Source organism: Euprymna scolopes, chromosome 25 (assembly GCF_053919585.1).
Source record: "Euprymna scolopes isolate OS-2025 chromosome 25, ASM5391958v1, whole genome shotgun sequence".
Taxonomy (NCBI): domain Eukaryota; kingdom Metazoa; phylum Mollusca; class Cephalopoda; order Sepiida; family Sepiolidae; genus Euprymna; species Euprymna scolopes.
The window spans coordinates 31,681,076-31,697,136 of record NC_136506.1 but is presented as its reverse complement, the minus strand read 5'-3'; the positions used below and the strand labels follow the sequence as shown (position 1 = coordinate 31,697,136).

The following is a 16,061-nucleotide window of genomic DNA, read 5'->3' as shown; positions in this document are numbered from 1 at the left end:
TGTTACGAGGCGAACCGTTTTTTCCTGGTGTGGGAAACTTGTTGGACACTTACCGGCCTGTGGCTGGCTCCGTGTAGCTGTGGGTGTTATCAAATGCAGAGCGAATTTGGTAATCACAGGTTGGGAAGATGTGCTTGACGATGCTCTTCTAACTCTGATGGTAACTGAGACCCTGGAGAGAGTCAACAAGGAAGACCCTACCTGTGGAAAATGGTGTGTTGATGCAGACCACATAAATGTGTGGGTTGATGCTAGTTCATTGGCATTGGGAGTCGCATTAGAGCAAGGAGGGAATGTGTTTAAAGACGCATGTTGGCTGCGACCCATGAGTGATGCTCAGCACATCAACTTAGCAGAGCTGGACGCTGTTGTAAAGGGAATAAATCTCGCACTTCAATGGCAATCAAAACTGCACCTGTACACAGATTCTCTCTGCGTCTACCACTGCGTGTCTGACACGCTTTCAGGATGGACAAGAATCCGCACTAAGGCAGCCAGCGAGATGTTGATCCAGTGAAGGCTAGACATGCTGAAGAATCTGATCTCTGAGTATGGACTATCAGTAGGGGTAACGCTGGTAACATCACATTGTAATCGTGCCGACCAACTAACCCGTGTACCTCACAGATGGTATGGAGCTGTGAAGATGGGTGTGGAGCACACTGCTCAATCTCGTGCAGTTGCAATTGGCGCGATTAGTCCATGTCATATACAGATGATTCATGCACAGAGCGGACATCCAGGTAGCAAGAGAACAGTGTATTTTGCGAGGCGTGTGGACCTAGCAGTGACAAAGGCAGATGTCAGGCAGATTGTCAGGCACTGTGAGACGTGTCAGTCTATTGATCCTGCACTAGAGCAATGGCGAAAAGGATGATTGGACGTCAAGAAGGTGTGACAGCAGGTGGCGATGGACATTACTCATTACAGTGGTAAACCCTTTCTAACTCTTATCGATTGTGGACCCACACATTTTGCAGTATGGCGACACATGATTAGACAGGACTCGGCAAGTGGTGTTTGCATTTTGTCATCCATCTTTTTTGAGCGGGGTGCGCCGGAAGAGATCTTGACGGATAACGATACTGGTTTTTGCGACCAATAAGTTTGGCAGCTGTTAGATGAATGGGGCGTCCAACTACGGCTGTGATGCGCTCATGTGCCATCAGGAAATGGCATTGCTGAGAGGAGCCATTATAGCATTAAGAGAATTGCTGCCAGAAAGCAATGTACCATTATGGAGGCCACGTATTGGTATAACGTCATGCCAAAGGATGGGAAATTACCTACAACAGTGCCGGCCAATGCCATATACAGATATCGTGTTAGACTAAAGGGAATTGATGCTGCACAGCCAGTCAACCAGAAAAAGACATGCCAAATATGAGATAGGGGATCCAGTTTGGGTGAGACCACCTGGAAACCAGTGCACCACCAAATTCAAGCGAGGACAAATCTCTGGGGTAATCAGCCAGCAGTCGGTCATAGTTGACTGAACCCCGCGCCATGTGCGTGATCTTTGCCCGGCTTCTGAGGTGCATCATACAACTACAGAGGAGAGCAATGAATCGTCAAGTTATCAGCTACTGATGAACAAAATCAACAGACCAGAGAGTGATGATTACAGTTCATCTGATGCAGTGAAAACAGAATCAGAACCAGACCCGAAACCAGAACCAGAATCTTAATCTGAATCAGAATCAAAACCAGAGCCAGAACCAGAACCGGAATCAGAACCAGAACCTATGAACGTGCCCCTTCGCAGAAGTAAGCGGACTAGGAAACCAACCCTGCAGTGCACTCTGTGTGATCATCAGATCAGGGGGAGTGTAATACTCACCAGAGTAGTAAGCGTCCATGTATTTGTGCATTGTGTGGATGTGCATGTGAGTGGTGGCGGCGTGACGGAGGAAGGGTGGACTTGCCGCAGGGAAGTGCTGGGTGGGAAAAGAGAAAAAAGATGGCGCCTGGTGTTTTATAAACTATGGTCTTGCGAGATCATGAGAAAACAGAGGGCACACATGCAAATGAGACGGTGAAAAACTGCATAAAAAGCAAGCTTGAGTTAGAGGAGGGGACAGTGTAGTTTACAGTCACAAGGTTATTGTGTTACTATTGCGAGCATTGGTGACAATTGAAGTTGAATTCGATACAGATGTTGCCACTTTGAGACTTGACTATGTATGATCTTGGTGTTATGGCAGGATATTGAATGATACCGGACTCCCACAGCTTTTTCTTCTCGTGCTGGACATAGATTTTCTGCCCCACATGTAAAGGTGGGTTTTGTCTGTTATGCTGCTTGTCATAAGTTTTTTGATCCCTCCTTCTATTGCTGCAGTGCTGTTCTTGTCTGCTCATCACCAAGTTGCTACTTAGATACTAGTGGTGTCCGTATTAGTCGGCCATTGAGTAAAGCCACTGTAGATTTGATGTTTTCAGACGTGAGTGTGGCTCTATATGCTATCATTGCTAGATAACTATCTTGTCCAGTTTCTTGTGGCTTTAGCAGTGTTTTCTTGCCTATTCCGACCATCCTCTTGGCAAATTCATTAGATTTCGGGTAGTGTGGAGATGATGTCTTGTGTAGAAAGTTGTATGATCTGGAAAAAAAATGTAAATTCCTTGCTTGGGAACTGTGGGACATTGTCTGAGATTTCTGGTACACCTCGTTCCTCAAATATTGCTTTTATATTTTTGAGCACAGTTGCCATGCTAAACAATATTGATTTGGTATAAGATAATTATCTTACTTTTCGTGTTTAGCGGCTACGCATGTGGACATCTTTTTTTAACTCGTGTGGAAAAACAAATATCAATGCTTATCCATTATTTCCGATATGATTCATTTTGGTAAAAAATATGTCCTTGAAATCCGGCTTCTGATACCATGTCATTTAGGGGGGGGGGGGGTAATCCAATAGGATGGTTGTGATAAAGAATCGATAAGAAAAGAACGAGAGCTAAAGAATACCAGCTTTATTTACAAAAGTCGCTCTGACAGTAAAACGTACAAGGGAAATAACTCTTCCTAATTTCCAATTTGTTCAAGGGACTTAACTAATACAACAACATACACTCGTGAGCAAAATAAATGAGCCAAACAAATTTTATACATTTTATTGCACTAAAAGCTATATTGAACAAAGAAAAATTGAACAAGGAAACTTAAACAAGACTAATAATACAGAACAAGACATTTACTTTAATAAATGCTTAGGATGGAATCGCATTCCCTTTTGATTTCTTTAAAAGATCAATCTTTTTAGACATGCTCTCAACCAAAGTGTAACGCCGTGAACAGAAGATGCTATTCCATTCGCTTTGCACAGCTTCTCACAGTTTGTCATTGTTTGAAAAAGTTCTTCCAGCTAATGTATGAGATATTATGGACCAAATATTCTCGATTTGGTTTAATTCTGGGCTTTGACCTGGTCAAAACATCAAATCAATTGAATTATCAAGAAACCATTTTTTGTGACTTTAGCAGTGTGTGCAGGAGCATTATCATGTTGAAAAATAATGTTCTTGGATATTCCCAGCTTCTGGATATTTGGTGACAGTCCTGTTTCTAACATTCGAATGTATTCCTTTGCATTGATTGATTTCTCACATCTAATAAGTTCCCCATACCATTATCCCTCCATTCCTGAGTTTAACTGTCGTTTTTATGCAATTTGGTGGAAATCTTTCTCCAGTTCTTCGAATGCACCATTCGGAAACATCACTAACAAGACAAAATCTTGATTAATCTGACCAGAAAACATTCCTGAACCAGTCTGTACCTTTCTTGCCATCACGAGAAAAATCTTTTTCTATCATTGATGTTCTTCTTAGATTAAAATGGCTTCTTTGCACTCCTTTTAGAGGGAAATCCCATTTCTTTCATTTGTCTGCATATTGTATATCTAGAAAGAGAATTTCCAGCCCCTGTTTTGAATTCTTTGCTATGGTCAACATAAGTTTTCTTTCAATCCTTCAAAACACTTAATTTAAGCCTGTTGTCGTCCTTCAAAGTGGATGTTCTAGGGCGACAAGATTCAGATTTCGTTTTTACCGAGCTTCCAACTTCAAACCACGGCAGAAAGAGATGTTTTCACATTTTCTTTTCTTAAAATATCAAAAATCTGCTTGTAAGTCATTTTCGACTGCCTTAATCCTGCAATTCGGTTTTTTATATCCTCGCCAAGATGCGGTCTTACCATTTTTAGGATTAATTTTTCCACTTATTATTATATACTATAATAATAATGATCTGCAAAATAAAAATTTTCAATCAAAATTAACAAAAATTCATGGGAAAATATTGAAAAATCGATTTCTTCTTTCTTCCGCTCTTGGCACATTTTTTTTTTTTTTTTTTTTTGCTCATGAGTGTACATTTTTATTTGAAACAATTTTTTTTGTTTATAAAATACCAATATATATCTTGATTTAAACATTTGTAAAGGAAACACAAAAAGATTCAAAAATGTTTTGTTGTTGAATTCATAATATTATTAACTATCAGAATACCTGTTCTGTAACGTCTATTCTGTTTGTTTAATTATAAAGTTGCTAAATATTTAATATATTTTTCTCTTATTCAAATTGCAGTTCGCTGTGAGTCTATTGAGGGCATGAGTGATATAAACATCATCCCTGATGAATTCATTACTGGAGTACCATACACACCTGAATGTCTTGTAAGCGATGTCCGACCTAATAAACCTGGATGGATTGTACGAGTTCCAACTGAACCATTTGACCCGAAACCAACACTCACTATTAAACTGACTAATGACCCTGAAGGAGTTGAACTGAACAAGATTGAACTCTTGGGCAATGTCAATAAAGCCACGATACTTGCACAACTTCCAGGCTCAGCAAAATTTCACAAAATTGTTGGTGGCAGCAATATTAGTGGAATATTTGAACTTGATAATGCTGAAAAGGTGACAGCAGTAAAGATCATTTTGGAATCACCCCGTATTCTTGGATCTGGAGAATATCCAGAGAATTATAAGATCTGGGTTAAAATCGACGCTTGTTTCCATTTACCAAGTAAGTTATTTATGCAAGTATATTTATAGTCTGATACAAGTACCAATTAATATATTAAGTGAAAGTCTGCATGTGGTCTTCAATTCATGCGTTTATTAGTTTAGTGATTAAATATCTTAATGCTATATTTATCTTAGTTAAAAGAGGGAGCACTTCCTTACCTCTTACATTTTATCATTGAATTATTCTACAATAAAAGTAACTTATAACTAAAATAACTTATAACTTCTAGTACAAAGAAGACAAGTTTTAACATTATCTCTACTTACATTTATATTCGTGTGTGTTAGTTCGTTTGCTATGGGCAACGAAACTGCTGAGCTTGTTTTTTTCTTTAAATTACTCACAAATGTATTTTATGTACCTAGAAGTGTTCTTATATAGGTTTTATATCAGAAATGCCTCTGAAAACTGAATGGTCGATTTGTTTTTGTTTTTTAATTACGCACAAATGTACATTACGTGTCTGGGAGTGTTCATAGATAGGTTTTATATCGAAATGCCTCTGAAAACTGCTAGGTAGATTTTTTTTTAAATATATAAAAAATGTCGATATTTTTTAATAACATTCAAAGTGTCTATAATTACATTCAGGAGTGTCCATAGGTAGATTTTGTATCAGAATGCTTTTGACCTATTTTTATGTTTTTTTCTATAACAGAAATTATGTATGAATTATTTATAAAAATGTAGATGTTTCGAAAATTTATAAAAAATGTAGATATATAAATCTTAGATGCTTAAAAATATCAGTAATCAATGAAATTCGATTTCATGATATTTTTAATAGTATATAAAAAATAAGTATACTTATAACTATAATAAATACACAAATATACTAACTGATAAATATAGAATTAAGAAAAGATTGATGAAAATATTATGAAATGCAGATTATTTAATAAAATTAATTATATAATTTTTAACTCTATCATAAAATTATTTTCCAGAAATTTCAAAAATACTGAACTATGTAGTATTTGACTTTGTATAACTAATAATGTTTGAAACAATTTCTCTTATAATACTGTAATTTTACCATATATTCCTTTTCAGCATCTCCAATAACCTCTACTCAGAAAACTACCACACCACGTAAGTGAATTTATATTTAAGAACATTTTTTTTTTATTTCTCATGATTTATTGATAGTTTGTATTGTATATTTTCAAATAAAATATCCTTACATACATTTTTATTTATTTAAAGCGCATATTTTTTCTTTTGTATTGATTTTTTTTTTTTTTTTGTGGACTGTTATTCTCATCTTTATAGTTGTTGTTGTCCCACCACACTTCAGCAACTCACCTTCTGGTCTTCTTCAGGTGGTTAACCACGATAAGGGATAGGAATGCTGAGTTTTGTACCTGTATCCCAAGTAATTACTGCCTTCCATAGGTGTTGTTGTCTCACCACCTCTGGCCTGCTTTGTGAAGGATTGAAACCGCTATCTTCAGACAATGCTTACATGGAACTGTAGAGACTCAACGTCTCTATCTTCTGTGTGGTGATGAAACGCAGTAAAACAACAACTATGAAGATAAAAATAACAGTCCAGAAAAAAAAAATCAATGCACAAATTATGGAGCCTCAATTGAAATATTAAAATAATATATAAATATTTTTTTGTTCATAAAGTACCAATATATATCTTGATTTAAATATTTTTAAGGAACACAAAAATGATTGAAAACTATTTTGTTTGTTTAATTCATAATATTATTAACTAACAGAATATTTAGTCCGTAATGAGTATCTGGTGGTTTAATTATAAAATTGCTAAATATTTTTCAAATGTTTTCAACAAGGAAATAGTACTTTATATTAATTTTGTTAAAACAAATGTGTGCGTGTGTGTGCGTGTGTGTGTGTGTGTGTGTGTGTGTGCATGTGATTTTTAATATTCATGAGAAATATAAAAAAATCGAAACTTGCTAAATGTTTAATATATTTGTTCTCTTATTCAATTTGCAGTTCGCTGTGAGTCTATTGAGGGTATGAGTGATATAAACATCATCCCTGATGAATTCATTACTGGAGTACCATACACACCTGAATGTCTTGTAAGCGATGTCCGACCTAATAAACCTGGATGGATTGTACGAGTTCCAACTGAACCATTTGACCCGAAACCAACACTCACTATTAAACTGACTAATGACCCTGAAGGAGTTGAACTGAACAAGCTTGAACTCTTAGGCAATGTCAATAAAGCCACGATACTTGTACAACGTCCAGGCTCAACAAAATTCCACAAAGTTTTTGGCGGCAGCAATGTTGGTGGAATATTCCGATTTAATAATGGTGAAAAGGCGACAGCAGTAAAGATCATTTTGGAATCACCCAGTATTCTTGAATCTGGAAAATATCCAGAGAATTATAAGATCTGGGTTAAAATTGACGCTTGTTTCCATTTACCAAGTAAGTTATTTATGCAAATATATTTCGTCTAATATAAGTACTAATTAATATAATATATTACATGAAAGTCTGCATGTGGTCTTCAATTCATCCTTACGTTTTATCTTTGAATAATTCTACAATAAAGGGAACTTATAACTAAAATAACTTATAACTACTAGTACAAGGAAGACAAGTTTTAACACTACACAAGTTAAACTTACCACTTCAGATATTTTAACTTGCTTAAATGGTTTTATGCTAGAGAATATCTTAAACTTTTGAAAACTTGCATTTTTGTAAAAAAAAAAAAAAAAAGAAAAGTTGCTTCATCAAATTAAAAATATCACAAATGTAAATAGTTTAACAAATAAACTGGATGAATTTTCAAATAATGGTTAATAATGAATTCAGGAGGACATTGTTAGAGCTTATAGAAGATAAAGACACAATACTGTTACTATCCAAGTTGGATGTTTTAATAAACTCCTAAGTCTGACTTTTATTGCAGATCTAAAATGTAGCAATCATCTACAATCTCTTATTAAGCTTACTAGATCATTCTATCGCTCTCGTAATTTCCTGACTCCTGGTACAATTTACTACTCATATAAAATTTAGATATGTCTGAATTTAGAATACTACTGCCACATCTTGGGAGGTTTGACAAAGAGCATTCTTTCTTGTCTCAACAGCACGCAAAATCGACTTGCCAATCTAGTGGAGGATCTTCAAAAAACATCTGAGCTAAACCAAATATTTTGTGTATATATCTTTCAATCAATCTATCAAACGTTTACAGAACAAAAGTTGTTTTCATTTGTGTATCTAGTTTCAAGTTTACTAGAAAAAATGTGACACATTGGATCATTGGTTGAGTTTGGGACAGATTGTTGCAATCAGCAAAAAAGCATTTTATAAAGCTAGTTAAATATAGAATAATAAAAAGACAAAATCTCAAATTAGTCTCTTTCTAATCATTATATACGCCACCCTCTCCCTCTCTCTCTCTCTCTCTCTCTCTCTCTTTGTTTCTATAACTAAGGGTCACTACACTTGGTAAAATCCTCTTTTGTGTATAATAGGCTGTCCCAATCTTTGTATTCTTTTATTACCTTCAACTACTAATAAATAAAGAAAGCAATGGAACAAGAGTGATAGGTACTCTATAAGTTAGATGGTGAGTTAATTGTAAATTACAGCTAATTAGAACAATTAAAATTTATTTTGAATATAACTCAATCCTAAAAACAAGGAATGCTTTAACATGCATGGTGTGTGATTAAAATATTTAAAAAAATGTATGATGGGATCAAAAATTACTTCAGCTTTAGTATAATAATAGACTCAAAATGTCATCGAAACATACATATAATTCAAAATAAACATTTTTCCATCTTTTTTTTTTAACTTTCAATCATTCTCTTATTTTTCTTCACATGCTGCTCTTGTTGATGTTTTTTTTTCTTTTTTTGTTGAGTGAATCGGACTTCTTCACAGAGTCCATGCCTTAACATTATCTTGTCAATATGAAGTTTTCCTTATTTGCCATAGCTATATATAGCAAAATTGCAGGTTTATACCACTGACACCCACAGTAGCAAAGTCAAGCAACTGGATATAAAGTTGGGGAATATTGACTAACTCTGTTAGTCAGGTAGCTTTGATGCCACCACATTATAACAGCCCTTACCACGTTGAAAAAAAAAACTGCTGTTGATTGATAGTAGCATTTGCTTGTATGGATACAGAATTATCTCCCTTGGTATTATAGGCGAAGGAATAACTATATATAGAGATATTGAAACATAATAAAAGATTACTTTCGGTTACAGATTTTTTTCTGTTTTTCAGTTCAGTATATTAACACGAGATTAGTGTAAGGTTAGAGTCATCTAAATACTGGTCGGTTAATAAAAGTTTTCTAAATAGTAACATTATTATAATTATTATATAATGTTAGTGTTTTTAGCAAGATGTCGTTATCCTTCAAAATATAGTGTCTAGCATTCGTAAATAGTTACTCATCACTCGTCTTGTACTGACTAGGCTTAATTTTGCTTAACTTTAATAATCTAATCAGTACCGGTATGCTACCATGATTATGCCATACTAAATGTTTAGCATCTAAATATATTTGTTTTCATTTCAGCAACAACTGCACCCCCAAGTACAAGTTATCCAAGTAAGTCCTACCTCCCCTTTTTTTCAGAATTTTTCAGATTTTTTATAATTTCTATTGAAACTTATAAATTGAAAATGAGTTATGAGTAAGAATCAAAGAAACAACTAAACTGCCAATGTATTTTATAAGCTATGAATAGATATCCGGGAAATAATGATAAAGTACAAAGTAAAAGAAGAAAAGTTGACAAAAAGTTTTGTCGATTCAATATACTGACACAAGATTAAGGCATAGTGAGAGGAAATAATCATCACATCAATACATCTCTTTCTCTTTCTTTTTTCTTTGACTTTTTTTGCCTTTGCATGGCAAAATTTTAATTTTAATTCATTGACAAAAAATGTTTCAGAGATGGTGAGGGATTTCTGTTCAATGTGGGTTTTTTTTCTCTTGGCTGTTACATAACTGAAGAAGTTATCAATTGTACTGAAATGTCATATGAACTAAATATGCTTATTTCACATAAGATTTTCCAGTCATTATTTATATTGTTAGATATACGTTTTTGTGCATATATAGACATGTTTACTCTGTCTCTTAACAGGAACACCAGAAATAACTACCAGAATACCTTTAACACCAACATCCACACAAGGTAAGCAGATACGTATTCAAAATCACTTACAATTTTGGTAGTTTCTCTGAATGTACAGTTCGATTAGCTATGTTTTTTATTTATATAATAAAACTGGCACGGCTACTCAGTGTTTCTGAGGTGCTGTAAAAACAGAATTGTTTAAAAAAAAAAAAAAGTGTAACATCTTTCTTTTACACCCTCCCCCCTCTTTCTCTCTCTCCTTCATGCTACATATTGAATGCACCTTATCTCACTGATTCTTTCTTTTGCCATTGTTCCTGATGAATTTACCGGAATGAAATTTTCTACTAAAACTATCTTTAGAACAATTGAAGAAAATTTATAAAGGTGTTGCATAGCAGGTGTACATATTGGAGACATATAACAGGTGATAAGACATTTATATAACGGAGTATATGGCGACAACAATGATAATGACGTTGAGTTCATTACTTGTAGTAGAAGAGATATAGATGTGAGAGTGGACTGTTCTTTTTTACACACATACGGGATAGATACATTATTGAGGAGGGGTGATTCAGTTACACTTTGGAAAGGGGGTTTCATAAATGTTCACTTGCAAGACAAATTATAAAACACATTACCTTTTTGGTTGATGACAAATGAAGACAAAAGGCTTTCTTATTACATGATGATATTTATTATTCCAGCTGGTTATGATGATGACGATGATCAGGGATTCGATGCCTTTAGATTTCTACATTGTTTCGTCTCCTTTTCTACCTTGATTCCAAAAGGGCTTAGCTTATTGTTTTGGGCTCAAATCAAGTTATTAAGTTTGATCCATGTCCAAAGAACCTATATCTAAAATTTCAAGTGTTTAGACCCAAAATTGGCGGAGGAGTTTGGTAGAGTTCTCAAAGGTCAAATAGTTGAACTTATACCCCTTAACAGCCAAATTTCTGGTCGAGCACGCATTACAAAGATTTTCCCAAATCTCAGTACCCTGTATATCAAACTTCGAGTCTGTAAACTGAAAATTGACAAATTGCGTAGGAAAATGTACACACAGAGACATGTTCACTTTTATAGATTAAACAAAAATATATATGTATACATAAATATACATGGAAAAAATTGTGTTTACTGTAAACTTTTTACACAAATATTATGCAAGTATAAATCATGTAGAATAACTGCATGAATATAATTACACGTAATAGTTAACTAAAGATGATTATCCCATATGAAAACAGAAAAAACTAATAGGGAATTAATTAAAATGAATGTTTAAAAGAATATGAAAATTAGCTAGATCTTTTGCTAGTAAATGCAATTCCACAACCCATATATAAGAAAATTGTATTTTCTTTTTAAATAAATAGAAAAGAGGGTTTTTAGTGTGAATATCAATACACACAAAAGAAAAACGAATTTATAGGAGTATAGATTGATTTTCTTGCTTCTCTCTTTACCTTCAGATACATATTCTTATTCACTAAACCTTTTATCCACGGATCCCTTCGTTTTTGCTTTTCTTTGATACACTTTTTCATTGTCACCCTATGCTTTAGGAAGACCCTTTCAGTCCACCCACATCTGATCTGTTCAATCCAGCACTGTATCCTTGAGTGTTTTCCACTGCTATTCTATGCTTTCTGTAGTGCATTTGGTAGTCGAACATTCCATAACGTACTCTCTAAAGTTGCGTTTCACATTTTCTTCATTTAACCTCCACACTTTTCTTCTGAGAATATTCTCTTACCTCATGAGTTTTTCTTCAGTAAGAAATTGCAAATAACTGATGCTATGTTATTTCTTCAAGTATTTATTTCACATCATTTAAAAGGTCTCTATCATTTTTCCTGACCGAGAGATAATTTTCTTGAATCTTTGTTGCACTAGATTCATAAGTAACAAGATGGTTTCATTTGGATTCATCGGACTACTGTTTTCATCTTGAGTGTGATACATTTCCGAGTTCGACAAGATACACCTGAAGAAGGTCGGAGGTTATATCGACCGAAACGTTGTGAAAATGACGCTCAAGGTGAGAACAGTAGCCTGATGAATCTAAATAATATGAATAACCAATCCTCATCTCAAAAATTCAGAAATATCGTAACAAGATGGCTTTTTTTTTTTTTAAAAAAGGATATTTTCAATCAACATTTCCATTGCACAACTAAATTCTAAAGTTCTTTCTCTATTTCTATCATCAAATTTATACTTTCCACGCACACCGTCAAAATCACCAAGGGTCTTTCCAACTTAACCTTTTAAATTTCCTGCCACAGCAAGTACATTGTGGTGCACAAACAGATAAAGCTGTAAAAATTTTCTCACCAAACAACTTCATCAGTAGGATTCACTTACATAATCATAAAAATAATCTAATCACTTTACCTGCCCACCTCTTTGTAATAAAAATACCGAAACCACCATTTCGTTTCCAATCCATCTTATATCTGACATAACCATTCTAGCAGATCAATCTCTCCAAAAAGTTTCTTGAACACAACACAAGTTAATACATCTTCTTGAGAAACTCAATAATCTAACCAGATCTTCCACACACTATATAGACTGAAATACAACTAATTTTCTTTGAAAGTAATTTCTTTATTTGAGGCAAGCTTTGTATAGGTTGGATACCACCTCTGAAGTTATGGTGATCAGAGACACCATCTTTAGGTGATTAAATAAGGGCACTTCATGCGTCATTATGTAAGGTCTCTATCATTTTTTTTTTTATTATATTTGTGCTTCTGTTGCAAATATAATAAGGAGGGATTCCAATCACCTAAATTGAGACAGGTATACACAACTAGTATACTCATGCTAAGTACAGTTTTGAGCCACTGCAAGTTTCAAAATAAATACCTAAAAACTAATAGTGATATGATTAATAGTATGATTTACTCTCAGCCATCGTGTTCTAGCGTCTACAACTTACAGGTAGATAAGTATCTGATCGAAAAAAGATCATGTGCTGCTATAATAAATTTCCATTTATTCTTTGTTAGTATCACCTGTAATAAGAATTGAACCATCGACCTCCTGAATACTGTTGCTTAGAACCAATTGTAACTGAGTATCTTTTTCCATTGTGCCACATATAGTTGCCCAAGTTTGACATAATAATTCCTGAGTTCAAAAAGAGGCACATCACCGGAAACATATACGATGAGAAGATAGTCTAAATAATTCAAATACACATTATCAATCCTCATCTACAAAAAATACCATGACATAAAATTTTGTGCTTATTTTTTTCATAAATGATAAATGTCTATTAATAAAACAAACAGGTTTTATTAAAGATTATTGTCAGATTTCACCTGGCATGAGTGGGTACCTCAACTAGTTCATATTTAATATTGTTCTTAACTGATAATTATTTTATTTTTAAACAGAGACACCTGTGGACAAGTGTTCACCAGTAACCAAGAATGTGATACTAAAAGTCAACGGCTGTGTGTCCAAAGAATCAGTCGCCCTTATGTCCTGCAGTGGTTCTTGTCACTCTGAAGCAAATGTTGATTCTACCGGTAATATACAAAGTGAATGTCGTTGCTGTGCCCCAGCCAAAGTCGAAAAGACCTCTGTTTTGCTTCGATGTGGTAAGTCACTCTATTATTAAGTAATATATATTGTTTCCTTGTCATTGATAGATTTCTTCCTACAAAATCAATATTTGATTCTGGTGTATAAGTTTTACTTGTGAATCATTTCAGCAAGTTGTCAAAAAGAATTATCTGGGTTGTAATTATTTTCAAATGGCTGCCATTGAAAAAAATATGTGGACATAACTCTGTATTCGTCCATACAATGTTACTTCCCTTTGATTGAAACAAAATATTTTTGAAAAAAAAAAAAAAAAGAATTGGCATAATTTCAAAAAAGAAAAGCAAAACAAATAATAAGTAAATACACAACTGGGCAGCGCCAGCTAGGGACAGCTAATTATTGCTATTTTCTGGAAGTTCTCACAGGAGTTATTACCCACGGCTAATAACAAGTGATGTTCCCTGAAGTCTGAATACGTCACTTGACATTTTTAGTACTTTCTGGTACTTTTGATAATTGTTGCAAATATTTTTGCATTATCGCAATAGCCATTTACCATGATTTCTCACTAAATAAGGATATTGGCCTTCTCTCGAATTTGAATGGCAATAAGTCTTCCGAAAATTCCAGTACTCTCTGCACATTTCTAGTAGAGGTCTGGATGGTGCCTTTCATCCTCTATCTTTCATGATCATTGAAGCCACCTAAGAATAGATTTCACAAGTAACTAATTTTTACGCTTTTTTTAAAACTATTTCAACGATGATCAATATTATGAGAGGATTGAAAATCTTCACATGCCACTAACTGAAAACAACAGCTAATGCAGAAATACATTCATAAGAGATGTTTCTAACGAAAGGGAAAAAATTGTTGTGTTCAAACTATCAATCTATCTACCAATACAAACAATTATAATTGAGTGTTTTTTTGTTTGGATAAGTTGTGACTCATTAGTTAAAAAAAAAAGTTATTTATGAAATCACTTGATGTGGTTGTCAGGCAGTTTTTGAAGCTGGTGACGATTACACACACATGCATTGTATTTTATTTATATAGACAAGCTGTACCTACTCAACATTGCTTGAGATGCAGTGAAGTAATATTAGTTTTTAATTTTATTTATTTACACATTGTTAAACTTATATAGAAAAAGAAATAACATTTTAGTGATAAGGTAAAATAGTATATTCTAAAATTGAAAATATGAACTTTTATTTTTAAGTAATTATTTAAAAAATCATTATCAGTTATGTGAGATGGAGAGAGTATTTTTTTTTACTATATCATATTCAATTATATCATACTACCAATAACATGCTAGAACAATAACATATGAAAATTGGTCAGAAGTAAACTTCGATTTATCAGCTTGATTTAAAAATCTGAGAAGATATTTTTATATATCAGATTTATCATATTTCATTTGTTTTTGTTTTGTTTTTTTTGTTTATTTTTTTAGGATGGGGAAGAGAACGTTTGCACACATTCGATAAAATTATATCTTGTGCATGTCACCAATGCACTGACAGAAAAATCAAATCACAAGCACCGCTGGAATAACGAAGGAATGGATGGTAATACTGAGTCTAAGATTCGATTATTGAAAATTATTTAAGATTTTTATTTTGTTTTAATAAAGCGATAATAAATTAATTATTCAAACTGCAAAAGAAATATGTGTTTTCATTATTCATTTGGTAAAAAAATCATGTTTTGTATTAAGTTGTTCAGAAAATAATGACCCATTCTGCCAATAAGCACTTATTTGTTTAACTCCTCATGTGGGATATATTCATTGGGTTTTTTCTTCTTACGAAACTGCTTTAGCTGGCCAGATACTATAAAAAATATCGACAACAAGTACCTGACATATTGATCTAGATTTTATTCAACAGCTGTTTTCAAACATTTATTGGAAAGAGTACCTCTTTCAGCTTATCATTACAAGTTCAGAATTTCTGAAAATACATTCATAATAGCCGATCCATGAGTTGTTTATGCTAGATGTATTATGATTGAGTTTGAACTCATACAAAAAAGTATATGTGTTTCTTCTTGCCTCATCATTATTAAGAACTTTTAATGTTTCAAAATTGTGCACTGAAAGAAATTTGAAATTTGTAATGTATACATCACTATACAAAAGCATTCACAATATTTTATAAAACACTGCAAAAATAACAAGCTAAATTAACTTTGAGAAAGCGAATGGAAAAAATCGCCCAATATTTTCCGAATGACCTAATATAACCAAATCTTGACATACAGGCTTTATTGAAGTAATATGTGATAAAGGTTTAAGCATAAACGTTTTCAAATTTG

At 33.5% G+C, this 16,061-nt stretch overlaps 1 protein-coding gene across 1 annotated transcript in view; it reads left to right on the top strand.

Annotated features, from left to right (window-relative positions):
* LOC145247313 (uncharacterized) overlaps positions 1–15,413 on the top strand; it is a 558,870-nt gene extending 543,457 nt beyond the window's left edge. The window contains exons 371-377 of the mRNA XM_080108949.1: positions 4,597–5,043; positions 6,100–6,138; positions 7,018–7,464; positions 9,596–9,628; positions 10,173–10,223; positions 13,583–13,789; positions 15,199–15,413. Coding sequence (XP_079965075.1) covers positions 4,597–5,043; positions 6,100–6,138; positions 7,018–7,464; positions 9,596–9,628; positions 10,173–10,223; positions 13,583–13,789; positions 15,199–15,299 — 1,325 coding nt within the window. The 3' untranslated portion in view covers positions 15,300–15,413. The remainder of the gene's footprint in view (positions 1–4,596; positions 5,044–6,099; positions 6,139–7,017; positions 7,465–9,595; positions 9,629–10,172; positions 10,224–13,582; positions 13,790–15,198) is intronic.
* Positions 15,414–16,061: the final 648 nt, after the last annotated feature.